Consider the following 14725-nt stretch of genomic DNA (forward strand, 5'->3'; position numbering starts at 1 on the left):
GGAGCGGTGTGCCTGAGATATATGTATTACGAGGCATGAATATGTAGGTGGTATTTAATGCCACAGGGACTGGGGACACATTGAGAGAGTCTAGATACAGAAGGAAGACCAAAGATTGAGCCCATGGAGTCTGCTAGCACTGAGAGTACTAGTAGAACAGGAAGACCCAGTAAAGCAGAGTGATGTAGGAGGAAAAGCAAGAGTGCAATATCCTCAAATCCAAGTGAAGAAAGTGCTTCAGGGAGGAAAGAAGTGATAAAATAATGCCAGTTCAGCAAGTAAAATTATTGAGAATAAAAAATTGGATTTAGAAAAATAGATGCCATTGGTGACCTGTATTTAGTTAATTTCAGCTGCATTATATTTTTGAAATATCAGAATAATCTTTGATTTCTTTTTTTCCCTTCTAAATGTCACCATTTCCACCTCCAATATCTAGTAAGCTTGTCCTGTCCGTTGTATTTAACAGCCAGTGTTCATCATCTACACGGGGGTAAATACCATTCTAGATGCTGAGCATATGGAGACGAACAAGACTTGGACCCACCTCTTCAGGAGCTTACAGTTGAGGATGGGGTCCTGGCATAACTATATTTCAATATAATAGCAATGATAATAATGTTATTAATTACTAGAGTTTCTTCTATTAACATGAGTTTTTCTGCTCTTGCTGCTGCTACTATTACTACCACCACCTAACATTATTGGATCACGTACACTTTGCCAGGCGTATGTATTATCGGAAGTTGTCCTCACACCTCATTTTGTAGAGGTAAAAAGTGAAGCAGAGACAGGTTGAGTAACTCACCCAAGGACATACAGCTAGAAAATGGTGGAAGCTCTATGCAAAATCAAGCAGTCTAACTTCCAAGGTTGTGTTCTTCAGTTCAACTGCAAGCTGTCATTCCATAACTCTGAAAAATTGACTTGTACCTACCAATATATTCCCTTACTTTAGATTACTTTCCCCTTCTTGCTTGGCCTTTTAAATTTCTATTGGGATAACTTTTCTAATAATTCACTTGGACGTGAATCTATGTCTTAGGCTCATTTCTGAGCGACTGTAATGACGAACAGGGAAAGGAGGGAGGAGGACACACGTTAGAGTGGGACTAATGAATTTATTTAGCAATGTCTAATCAATTTGTTTAGCAATGTCTATTCAGTTTATTTAGCGATATGCAATAGCAAAAAAAAAACAAAAAAACAAAGGCACTTAAAAATGTGCTAATGACAGAAAATAAAGGTGGTTAGGACTAAAACTATACACATTGATACCAATGTCATGTCAAAGGAATATACATACATATAAGTTTAAGAGATCCCAACATATGTTTACTATTGTTCAAAAATCATTTGGCTAAATACACAAACAACATCAGTAAGGAGTATCCAAAAGCAGTAATAAGTTTTATAGGATAGTAACTATTACAGTAGATGTCAAAAGCTCACCAAACCAGGGGAGGACAGCACTGGAAAAGTCATAAATCAAAACCTTGCCAGGTCTGCAGCTGAGAGAAACTCAGGCATCTCACTGTTGCTTGCTAGTTCCCAGAATTCTGCTGCTGTTGTCATTGTTGTTGTCGTTGTTATTGCTAGAAGTTGTTTTTGTTGCTAGAAGTTAAGGCGTCTTTTGATGTTGTAAGCTGCAAGCTATATATAAGTTCTCAAGATGCTAACAAGTTCTCAGGAATGTTGCTGCTGTTGCCGTTGCTGTTGTGTTTGTTGTTGCTGGAAGTTAGGGCATCTTCTGATGTTACAAGCTGCAAGCTGCATACAAGCTTCTAAAATGCTAACAAGTTCTCAAGAAGGCTATCTGTGGGGAACAACACTGGAGAGGCCGGGAACCAGCCAGACCTCACCATGTCCACGGCTGGATGTCAGGACATCTCCTGGTGTTGTAAGCTGCATGTTGCTGGAAGTCTTCAAAATGTTAGAATGGGGAAGAATCACCAATGACAAATGATCAAATGATGAAAGTTTACACTGCCAACTGAGGTCTATCTTATTTTCTCAGATGTACCTTAGAGCCAAGCTTCTTATTTCTGCCTCCCCCTCCGGGAATGGCGAGTTCCAGGAGGGTTCAGCAGTCAATGATAAAAATATTGCTTATCCGGCTGAAGGGCTAGTTCATCCGGACAAGCAACATCTACTGTTCCTGCTTGTGGCCATCGGCCCAAGATCTTCCAAAGCTTGGCAACGTGCCTGTCACGTCATCCTGATATAACTTAGCTACATCTTCACTTCATCTGCTGATGCAGGCGACACAGACAGAAAGCAACATCATGTTGTATCTTCCCTACTCAGGAGAATGAGACCAAAGGGGGAATTTACTCAACTCCTAATCACAGTACAGAATTCTTTTAACCCTAAGCTAACCATCACCTCACATGCAGTAACAGAAAAAAGCTAATAGACAAAAGCTCACATCAACCAATGAAGACAAATTTTCTTTATCTTTCCTATAGGAACCTAACACACACTATCCTCCATACTGTTAAAGAATTGTGACAGTGACTTCTCTACACCTTTGACTGGTTGATTACTGTTTGAAATAGGTATAACTAATGATAAAGTACCAAAGGACATCAATATCTTGAGATGTATTTGAGGTATGTGTTAAAATCACATTTATTTAGAACTTACTGTGACCTCAACTGTGATTTCCCAAGGAATCCTCATTGAATATTCCTGCCATTGAAGCCCAGATGAGACTATCTCAAGTTATCAATGTGGTTGTAATAAAATGTTACTCAAAAGCAAAGGGATAAGGAACTTGGTGGAGGTAATATAACATTGCAATAACTTAGAGAATACTTATTCAGTGTATAGCACTGTACTAAATGCTTTCTCCATAACAATTTATTTATTCTTTCCAACAATAGCATGAGAAATGTACTGGTATCTTACAGACAGGGCACTTGAGCTCAGAGAAGTTAGATAACATACCCAAGGTCTCATAGGCATCACTACTATAAAGATAGCAGCATTAGTAATTATCATTGATAGTGTCAATGATGGTGCACACACTTTCCTTCACTGCCTTGTGCACTCATGCACCACAGCACTATCATGAAGGGCTGAATGGCTGTTTCAGACCTCCGTGATGGGTTAGAATTATTAAAGAGAATTACAATTTTCAGGGAAAGGGGAAAAATTGTATGTTTCATATGTCTTTCACTATAGTTCAAAGGAAGAGCATGCCAAAACTTAAGGGAGTCAATTTGTAGACACACCCTATTGTAGTCAGCTCTGGTTACCATAACATAAAACTGTAGACTGGGGTTCTGAGATTACAGAAATTTATTTCTGACAGTTCTGGAGCATCTAAGATCAAAATGCTGGCTGATTTGGTTCCTGGCGAGGGCTCTCTTCCCAGCTTGCAGACGGCTGCCTTCTTGCAGTGTGCTCATGCCTTCCCTTGGCTCATGCATGTGGGGAGAGAGAGAGAGAGAGAGAAAGAGAGAGAGAGAGAGAGAGAGAGAGAGAGAGAGAGAGAGAGAGAGAGAGAGATCTCTTGTGTCTCTTCTTATAAGGTCACTGATCCAATAATGAGGGCCCTGCCCTCATGAACTCATCATACCCTAATTATCTCCCAAGGCCCCCCTCTCTAAATCACATTGTGAGTTGGGGATTCAATATATGAATTTGGGGGAGACTCAAACATTTTCTCCAAAACACACCCCGTTCCCTAGGCTGTCTCAGATTTATATCCTCTCTCAGAGAGAGAGAGAGAGAGAGAGAGAGAGAGACCACTTCAAAACTTGGTACAAATTTTCATCTTCATTTAAGAAACTCACATCTTATTCATGTGATTTGATCATGCTTTAGAATCCACCACCCTCCTAGCTCCATTCCTACAGGCCTTGTGACTCCTCCATTCCTATTGCACTTGCTGTCTGTTGCTTACTTACTCTGGAAATCCCCTATATCTACTGATGTGGTGACCCCCAATTTTTATGTTTCTATGTTCCCCACTTTCAATGATTCTGAGAGACTCATTCCTTGTGTGTCCTATCTCTACTGACCTCACAACTCTGGCCACCTCTAATCCTGTACCTACACCTGGGCCCAGTGTCTCCTACTCTTTCTGATCATGTGATTCTCATCCTTACTGTCTCCATTTCCCCAACTCCATTGGCCCTGAGGGCTCCTCCCTCAGTGACCCTAATCCAATGGCACTGTAATCCCCTTAATCCTGACCCCACCTGACGGCAGCTTTAGTATCTCTACTGCTATCAGAAAACCCTATTCCTGTATAGTCATCTTCTCTCCATCCCAATTTACTTCTTCCCAGATTTTTTTTTTTAATTTCTTGAGCACAGCCTCTGAATCTTATCAAATAATCACACTGTTTAAATACCTGAAGAATTTATCAAATATATTTTTCGTTTACACATAACAATTTAGGCTTGAAAATCAAAGTTAATACATGATATATGATACTTGTTAGTACACCTGAAACTAATAATAATAAGAAAGACATAATAAGACATAATAATAAGAAAGTACAAAAAGCATTCAGCAAGTGTTAACTGAATATTGCAATTTTCAAGGATGTGAGTGATGTGAGAGACAGGCACCGTGCTCTGCAGTGGTTCTGTTTCTGTCACCATGTCAACATGATATTATGAGGAGGTCATTTCAACTCTTACTGAGACTATTTTCCAGAGAACAAAAGGGAAACTATACTACTGAAGAACACCTGTATCCTTTATAATTTTTCTGTCCCAGGATTTCTTCTGGAGACATGGGTCATTTGACCTCAAACTGGGAGTATGCTTGAAGCCCTTTTACGGTACAAAGATAGCAGAAGCAGCACTGCTATCTCCCACCTCTGAAGATCTAAGTTTGGACTGCTGTTCCATGGCTTGTCTGTTTTCACTGGCTATGGAGGGGTAGAGAGTGTGCCTGTAAGTAGAAGCCAATGGATGCTCTTGTGTCCAACATGAGAAATTTTCTTCTTTTTGTTGGGATTCCTTTAGATCATCAGCTTTGAGAACCTAGCATAAGTCATTGTTTCAGAAGGTGTAGGATTGCAGAATGGTGATTTCTGTGGCTTTCAATTCCTTGGTGTCTTCAGAGTGCCTTTTATTTTTATTCTGATTGTGACCCTATGGCTCAATAGTATGAAAAGTCACAAGGGTGACTGTTTTAGACATAAGCATTTCCTTCCATTGTAATATAAAGAAAGAATTTCTTATTGAAATATCAGAACCTAAAAACAGTATACTCTGCTATTTTACTCTTGAAGGAATAGTTTTTAAAATCATTAATGGTATAACCAAGTCAAACATTGTTCATAGCCCTTTCAACTGGTCATAAACCTTGTTCCAAAGCTGCTCCTTCTTTGATTTGTACAAGGCACCAGGCTTTGAATAGTTAAACTCCTGTGAACCATATTATTTTTAAAAGAATGTGCAGGGAACTGAGAAGATGCCAGGGAAGAAGGTGATGGTTAAATGAGGAAAAAAACAGTTATTTAATTTCTATTTTTCATATTTGCTTGATAATGTTTCCTGAATTGATGCAGGCTCTATCCTGGTCAATCTCTTGTGTTCTTTCCCAGAACAGAATATGTCTAAATATCGCTATGCTTGGAAATCATGAACTTTCCATGAATATTTTTTCATTCAAGGGTGAATAAATTATTCTCACAATTTCAGAGGCTGAAAAAAATACATTTGAAAAAAGGCAATTTGTAGCTTCCAGCCAAGAACTATATATTGGTTTGACATATCGTATAGTTAATCTATAGAAATTTGTAGCAGACTGCAATGATTTTGATTTCCCTCAATGAGGATGACTTTCTCTGAGACTTTATATAATATATGTTTAAAATAAAAGAACATTCTGAATAATAGCTTAACATATAAAGTAGGTATTGTGTTTTAAATGGATTTTATTTGGTTTTTCTCATATGTTTATATTTTAGTAACCTGTTTTTAAACCAGAATGAATTGAGACAAAGAAAAATGAAGTCCTTTCAACAGGAAATCTTCAACTCTTGAAATTTTTAGATGTTTCATTTGAAAAATAGAAATAATGAAGGTTTTCATTGTGAGGAGGAGGTATCTTAGGAGTGTTTAGGTACTAAAACTCTTTTGTTCACTTTCTGGTACTCTTTTTTGGTCATTGAGTATTATTGTTTTTTCAAGTAATCAAGAACAGCCTGCTTTGTGATTTTGAACCATTGATCAGGGATTTTACCTCTACCTGTAAATTTTTTCTCATATTTTTCTTCTAGGTTTGATCTGAAGCAACAGACAAACCATTTCCAGTAGGGCTGGGTAGATGAGTCTGGGGTGATGCTCCATGTGGCATAGTCCCCTCCTGCCTGTCGATAGTTCTTATATGGGAAACTGTGGTTATCACTCAAAATAAATGAACAATCACTTGCTACCAAACTAGTACAGTAGTCAATGGTCAAGTCTTCTGTTCCAAGCCATTGCCACCCATTGACAGCCTGAGGACGGTGAAAGGGAACACTGTGGTCTCCGTCGTGAGTGGGGATTGTGTTTGTACAAATTGCTCTGCAGAAGGGACACTGTTTCCAGCACCCACAGAGATGTTCAGAGAGCATTTTCTGGATTTCAGGAATCATCTCTTCTACAGACATACTTAAACCCTTCTGTTCTACTGTCTTCATTGCGGGATCCAAAGCTTCAGTCATGGTTTCTTTGAGAAACTCCATATCTTTTATCTCCTGGTGTTCAATGCTTACCAAGTCATTTCGTGGAAAGATCAAGTTACTTCCCAGGTGATCACAGAACAAATCCAACCACCCAGACACAGTGCTGCTTTTATCTTTAGCTATTGCTGTGGATTCATGAATAGCTAACAGGATGACATTCTTGATGTCATCTAAACTTAGTTTTAAAAAAGTCTTCATTGTTTCACTTTTGTCTGAACAATATCTTTTAATATGGTTTTGAATGTAATTCCTAAAAAATGATTCTGGCTTATGAAGGTACTCCAGGTAATCATCGAAATTTTCTTTTTCTGCCAGAGAGATAAGAATGTGTTTCTCCAGGTTAGCCCTGTTTCCATTGAATGCAGAGCAGTTAGCTCGCATGTCTCCAGCAATTAGAGGAGCCATTTTCCCCCATATGGCAGTGGAGACAGCAGGAGTGAGTTTGTGCCACAGAAAATCAACAAATGTTTTGATTGAGGTTGCTCCTTGACAAGAGATCTTAAAACTCATGAAAAAATCATCTTTCTTGCTTTCCAGATGGTTTACAGGATCATTTGCTCTTTTGAATGCCCTGTGCATCTCCTTAAAATTCTCTGCTGCGCTTCGGAATAAACACAAAGATAAGTCAATTTTATATTTACTGGTAAATGTGTACCTTTCCTCAGTGGGGGCTGATTTCACTTCCTCTTCTATTATTCTCAGGATTTCATGGAAATAACTTGGATTGTAATCATGTTGTTGCCTCTGAATGTTTTTAATAGTTTCAGTAAACCTTGAAATAATGAGCTCAGTGGTCCGCTCTATGGACTCCTTATCATGCACATTTAATGACATTCTATATAAGTAAAATTTCTTATTCATTTTGATATGTTCATCATAATTGATATGAAATGTTTCTCCAGAATTTTTCTTCAGTATGTTCACCCTGTCTCTCTCCTTTTTGAAATATTCCAAAAGGATGCCTTCAGCATCCACATCAATGTCAGGTTCTGTGACTGGAGCCTGAGTTGAGGACACAGCATAGACCCATTTTTCCCAAAGTTGATTGAATTTCTCATGTAACTCTTCATCACTCAGTTCTTTGTCCTTTACAGTTGAAGCCAATATTCGGCTTTTTTCTAATAATATCTTTTCATAATGAGACTTTTCATTATCCAGTCTTTCCTGACCCTTTTTATAATTTATAAGTCCTTCGATCTTTCTTCGGCTGTCTAATGTAAGTGCCTCTTTAAGGATCATTAGCTTATTTTCAAAATTTGCTTTCCACTGAATCAGTATTTCACTCTCTGGATCTTCATTAAAATATTTCTCAAGTTCTTGCTTGATGGCTTCATATTTTTCTGCAACTGGAACCTCAATTGTGCTTGTTCTGAGTGTCTGGACTTTTCCATTCTGAACCTGGTTGATCAGCTGGTTCTGTAAGCCTAGCACATGGCTCCTCAGCTCCCAGGTCCAGTTGTTATACATGGTTTCCAATTTGCTCATAGCCATGACCTCTCGGGTGTTCCTGAAACTGAAAATAAAGTTCTCATTCACCAGGGCTCTCCATAGATCTTGAACTCGTGATTTTACGTCTGATATCTTCATGATGCTTCCCCTGGATTCCTGTTTTGCAGTCATAAGAATTCTAGTTTTCAGTTCCTGGACGTTGTGGCTGTAGCGAGGATTGGGTGGGGCCATTGGGGGATTGCCATCCCAGAGGTGAGCAAAGTAGTAGACATGAGTATTGACATCAAACTTAATGACATCACTAAAGCAGGTTACATCTGAGCACTGTTCTTGCTCAGCCGCTATTGCTGCCATTTCATCCAGTCTCTGCTCTAAGCGCCTTCGTCCTTCCATAGTTTGGTCTTTAGCTGTAACTTCCCCCACATTCTGATGGACAAAGAGGCAACTTGGGGAAATTTTTACTTGTTTCATCCTCAAAAAGGCTTGGACAACGATTTGGAGAATATCTTGCATTTCTGATGGATTTTCTCCAAAAATATTGATCAGAGTCAAGTTTCCAAGTCCAATGACAAAGGTTGCCAACTCATTGTCACGATTCTTGGATTTGTTGCTCAGTTCTGGGGCCCGAAGCCCTTCTGTATCCACAATAAGCACAAAATCAAAGCCAAGTTCCTCTGAGAATGTCTCCTCCACCTTCAGGAGCTGCATGTAGGCCCCCCTGGTACACCTCCCAGCACTGACAGTGAACTGCAGCCCAAAGAGTGCATTCAGCAGGGTGGACTTCCCTGAGCTCTGCAGGCCAAGGATAGAGAGAATAAAAAGTCGTTTGTTTCCAAGTTTCTCAGAGAGCTTGTCAAAAAGAGCTGTCACCCACTTTAGAGGCATATAGGAAGCATCCCCATCCATCAGCTCAATGGGAACACCAGATATCATTAGATCTGCAGCAATCTGGGGAAGGGAGAGAAAAACGGTATCTTTTGTGGAAGAAGCTTCTTCCAGCGCTTCATAGATCTGGCCAACCTCTCTCAGAAGTTGCTCAATTCCCAAGGTACAGTCATTAATCTCTACGGAGATAGCTTCTATCCTATTTTGCCAACGTTTCAGGTTGTTGCTATTTGGTGCCTTTTGCTTTTCTGTTTGTATACATGACCACAAAGACTTTTGCTTTTCATTCAGTTCTTCCAAGTGTCCTGCAGTCAGGTTGTTCAAAAACATACTCAGCCATTGGAAAAAGTAGAGTGTGCTGTGAGTTTCTGAATGTGTTTGGAGAATTTCAAGGACAGAGCGCATTAAATCATTGAGAGGAAAGGCTCTGGTCAACTGATGGCGCCGTATTCTTTGTTTTTCTGTCTCAATCTCACATTTGTGTTGTTCAATGCTCCGATTCCCCTTTTCTCTCAGGTGATAGAGTTCTTTGTCCTTTTTACACCAAAGGTGCCACAGTTGTCCTTGAAGGGGTAGAAAGTTTTCCTTCACCTGAGATATCTTCTTTTCTTTCAGAAGGGCCATTAGGATCTCTGCTTTTTCTTTGGCTTCCCTGCAATCTCTCTGGTCTTCATCAATAAAGAATCCTTGCTTGCGAGCAATCTGGGAACAGTCCTCCATGCTCAGAGCAGTGTGTGAGAGCTCTAGCAAACGTCTGATTGTAGTCGCGAGCTCCTCTGTTAATTCCGCCTCATTTCTGTTCCTGATCCCAATGACCACTTTCTGGTTAGAATTATTGGCCATGGTTTTTTCTTTGTTATCAAGCAAACAGATCAGAGGTCTTGGTGACTGACTCAGATCACGGACAATTTTCCGGTTCTCTTTATTGTCATCTGAAGTTGACATGAGGACAACAATGAGAGAAGAGACCTCCTGCAGGAAGGTGAGTTGCTTCTTATGTTCTTTTGCGTCTCCATGAAGATTGGTGAAGGTCAAACAGTTGTCAAATCTGTCCTCATCTTCGCCCCCAGGACAGAACCAGCAGACTTCCACTACGCCCCCCATCAAGAGACAGTCTTTGCTGCTCCCTCTGCAGTGTCGGTGAAAAAAGATATCATGTTTACGTTTACTGAGGAGACAGTTCATGATCTGAGATTTGGAAGCAGAGAAACCATTTCCAACTCTAATAAAGGACACAATGGGGGTAGAGACACAACACATCTGCTTATTCTTGTAATTTTCTTTCTCTTTTGGTGATTTCCTGGCTTCCTGCCAGCTTCTTCTAATTTGACGGAGAGACCAGAGAGAGAATTCAATATCAGAACTACAGGGATTTGGTATGAGAAAGGGGAGGGCAAACTGACAAATGGCAAGTTTGCCCAGAATATATTGTCTGGCAAAATCATCTGCACAGTGAAGAATCGCCATCTGAATATCCATAGGATGAATATGGGGCCTACGATTAGTGGCTGAAGGATTAGCAGGAGCCTCTGTGTCTTCAAACAAGTCTTCATATGGATCAAAAGCCTCATTTTCTTGATTCAAGGCACTTGGATAGACTTCATTCTGTGTGTTTCTGTCATCTCTGAAGACCAGGTATCTCAGCCCATAATCCAGCATCAGTAGTTTCTGCAGGAAATAGAAGGGAAGCTCCCGTTCAGAACTGGGCTGGTTGTTGTACACAGAAGCCTTGTAGATCAGATGGAAGTCAGCTCTGCTAATCCTTTTAGGATAGGAACGTTCCAGGCCTAAACGCTGGAGTAACTCTTGGAAGGCTCCATCTTCTATGACTTCCCATTTGCTATTTTCATCATCATGTGGTTCATGGGGCTGTTTGTTTTCATGGAAGATGCTTTGCAAATTTTTTCTCACCTCCTCCATTTGCAGTGAAGAGATGGTGGCTTCATAATTCCCGTCAATGAGCAATCTCAAGTCTTCCTCTAGGTCTTTCCAATTATGATCTTCTTCAAGTTTGGTGAGGATGTGTACAACTTCTTTAGGCAAAGATTGGCCCATGTGTTGTCTTATTAATGCCAAGCGTTGTATTTTCTCCTCTGGAGACACAGCTGTGACTCCTGCAGTAGCTGTAAGACCTATGAGTATCAGGAATGCCTGAGCTCTGTAGGTGCAAATATTTTTGAGCTCCTGGTATTTATCTTGGGCAGTTTGCATTTCATTCAGTAGGAAGTCTATCTCATCACACCCCAGGAGATACTGAAAAGAGTGGTTTCCCACATGATATCCTGCACCAGCTGCAATGTTAAGTAGCAAGAGCTGTGTGTCTGGCTGCTCTGTTTCCTGGAGGTAATTCAAGAAGCAGCCAAGAGACAAGCTCACTTTGTAAGTGGCCTTTCTTTGAGCTTCCTCCACTGTTTCTGCAGACTCAGATTCGGCCTTCACTTCCCTGAGGTCATTCTGTGTTTCCTTTAAGATTTTAATTAATTCAGAAAACTCAGAGATGTTGATATGCTCTCCCTCTGACTCTGAGTGGAAGACCCACTGCATGATGGAATGAGCCTGAGGAAAGTTTGTCACTCTGTAGATGTGAGGATCCAAAAGGCTGCGCAACTGAGATTTAATAAATTTGGTGTTGTAAATGGAAGAGTCTTTGCAGAAGTTAACAGTGTTTATCAGAAAATTCTGCAGAGCCGCATCTGTGAGGCATATGTTAACCCAAATGTCATAACTTTTAATTTTTTGACTCAACATTTGCATGAAATTTACCAGCCTTTTAAGCTGCTCTTCTGGATCAGATACCTCCCAGGATTTCACTTCCTCTAGGAAAACCCTAGCCTCCTTCCCAACACTCAATAATTCTTCTCCATCCTGGATGTGGGCAGTGAGGCCAGTCAGAGCAGTGTAGCTGTCTTTCAGGAAGTTAGCTACCTGAAGAGGATCCTTAAAATTCCTTCTGTGACTGGAGAGGATGATGTCCCAAATAGGCACCAGCTGAAGTCCCCGGTCAATGACACACCAGGTTTTATTACTGGCAACTAGGCCAGCTTTCCACTGCAGAAAGCTATTTGCTTCTGGTGGGCCCCCTGTGTGGGCCACAGATAGTTGGACTTTGGTTTGAAGGTTTTGGCAGGTTGTGTTTTGGGAGGATGCGTTTGAATGAGAGTCTGACACATCCACACCTGCAGCGACTTTCACTCCAAAGCCACTGTAGCTGCCCCTTATGTAGCTATTCAGGGACTCTGCTGCCTGCTGTTTCACTTCTGCCATCTGCTCACTTCGGAAACCCTCTGAAATGGCTTTCCAGCAGTAGATTCCTCCCAGGTGCAGGGGGCCCTGGTTAGCATGAGAGCCAAACCTGTGGAAGAAAGCTTCAGCCCTGTGCCTTAGCAAGGGGAGTCTGTCTGGGCCTGCAGGTTGACCCAGGATGTCTTCAATGCATTTCAATTCCTTTAGAGCAGCCTTGGAGAACTGGAGCTGATCAATGCGAAAGTGAAAGGAGGCGAGTGGGAAATAGATGAACTTGGTAGAGCAGAAATAAGAGTGATCAGAACGTGATTGATGGGTTTCCTTGGATTCTGAATGTTTGCTGTAATCCATACCAGCTTCCAAGCTAAATCCCCAACCGCCGCCCTTGGCTCGAGCAGTTACGCTGATGCCCATCTTCTGTAATGTCTGGGTGAACATAGATTCTGCTTGAGAAGATGTAAATTCCTTTGTTTCCATTCTTGTGTCCTGCTCTGGGCCAAAGAGTAAGAACTCCTTGGGGACACTGAGTAGTTCCTCTCTCTTCTCTATAAGGTCCCTTTGGTGTCTGGTTTTGTAAATTCCCTGCAGGGCCAGTCCTCTAGATGCCCATCTCACCAGATCTCTATCTGGGAGGTTTTGCCTGTGAGACAGTATCCCCTCCATGAGGTTGAGTTGTCTCTGCATTTTTTCCATGACTTCTCTTAGGCACTTTTCAGGGGGTGGCCAGTACTCTTTGGGGATCTCCATCGCCTGCTTCAGTTCTGTCTCTGTTTTCCTCACTGCCTCTTCTTGTTGTTGTCTTCCTTCTGACAGTAAGTCTTTTAGCTCCTGCAGCACCTGCTCTGCCCTCTTTTTCTTTTTCTTTGTCATTTCCACCTGAGACTCCTGGAACTCTGAAAGACTATTTGAGTGTGACAGGTTAAGCAGCTTCTCCAGGGCCCTTTTCTCCCAGGGATATTGTGCCTGGGATTTCAGCTGCTGGAGGTCTTTGTCTTCTAGGTGTTGTAAGGCCTGGGCACAGGTCACACCCAGCTGTTCCTGCAGCTTGGGCAACCAGTACTCAACCGCCAGTCCTACATCTCTCAGCATCTGTTGGAGATCTTGCCCTTTTTTGCCTCTAAGAAGGGGCTCATCAGCGGTGGACTTTGCTGTGTCCATGGCTGTGAAAACAAAAGATACTCAGTTAGCCTGTGTCGTGCCCTAAAGAAGTGTCAGCCACATTTGCCAACAGGGTTAGTGTAGTAAAGATGCAAGTCTTTAAGGCTTTTTCATCCCCTCCTTTCATTGTTTCAACAAATACATTTTAACACTGCTTAAAAATTTGTGTGTGTGTGTGTGTGTGTGTGTGTGTAAGACTTCTTTGTGGGTGTTCTGAACATGGACTGCCATTTTAGTTTCCAGAGTGTAATGTCGTGTGGGAAAAAGAAAGAAGAGCACGCACTAGAGAGGTACTAATTAATTTATTTAGCAATATCTAATTAATTTATTTAGCAATATGCAATAGCAAAAGACAAAGATAATTAATAGATTGTGCTAATGACAGAAAGTAAAGGCAGGTAAGGAATATATATATATATATATATACACACACATCCATATACATATACACACCCATATATATATTAACAATGATACCCCAAAGAAGCTCACCAAACCAAATGGGGAACCAACACTGGAAAAGTCAGGAATCAAAACCTTGCCAGATCTGCGGCTGGAAAAAACCGCGGTGTCTCCCACTGCTGCTTGCTAACTCCCAAGCATGCTAGAATGATGAAGACTCACCAAGGGTGGATGATGAACACACTGCAAACTGAGACCTGTCTTATATCTCTTTTTAATGTGACTTAGAGCCAAGCTCCTTGTTTCTGCCTCCCCCTCAGGGAATGGTCAGTTCTGGGAGGGTTTGGCAGTTACTGTGATAAAAATATTGTTTATTTGGCTGAAGAGCCAGTTCATTTGGACAAACAGTATTCTTGCCTGGGACCATCGGCCCAAGGCCTTCCAAAGCCTTACAACGTAGCTGTCATGTCATTCTGATATAACTTAGTTACTTCTTCACCTTATCTGCCGATGCGGGAAACAGACAAAAAGAAGCTTCATCACCTCTTATCTCCAGGGAATGAGGCGCGGGAGAACTCTCTTAACCTTAAGCTAACCATCACCTCACATGCAGTCTCTCATGTGAGGGAACAACAACAACAACAAAAACTAACATTAGCCAATGAAGGTGAATTTTCTTAACGTCTTCCCTACATAGGAATTGCAACTTAAAAGCCTGGCTTTTGACACTTCCTATTACACAGAAACAATTGCTTGGAGAGTATTACGCTGAGAATTGCTGTTTGAAAATATACATGAGTTTGATAGCTTGATGTTTATTTTAAAAACAGAATGGTACCACCATTTATCATTCCTTAGTTAGTTTCTCTTGAACCTGTGTGAATACGTTTCTTC

General features: G+C 41.0%; 1 protein-coding gene across 1 annotated transcript in view; it reads right to left on the reverse strand.

The window, feature by feature from the left end:
- Nucleotides 1–1101: 1101 nt before the first annotated feature.
- LOC148755841 (interferon-induced very large GTPase 1-like) overlaps nt 1102–14725 on the reverse strand; it is a 34507-nt gene continuing 20883 nt past the window's right edge. The window contains exon 2 of the mRNA XM_088791616.1: nt 1102–13431. Coding sequence (XP_088647742.1) covers nt 6143–13429 — 7287 coding nt within the window. The 5' untranslated portion in view covers nt 13430–13431 and the 3' untranslated portion in view covers nt 1102–6142. The remainder of the gene's footprint in view (nt 13432–14725) is intronic.

The sequence above is a fragment of the Rhinolophus sinicus genome, chromosome 14 (assembly GCF_057876585.1).
Source record: "Rhinolophus sinicus isolate RSI-liver-muscle chromosome 14, RSI-T2T, whole genome shotgun sequence".
In the NCBI taxonomy this organism is placed as follows: domain Eukaryota; kingdom Metazoa; phylum Chordata; class Mammalia; order Chiroptera; family Rhinolophidae; genus Rhinolophus; species Rhinolophus sinicus.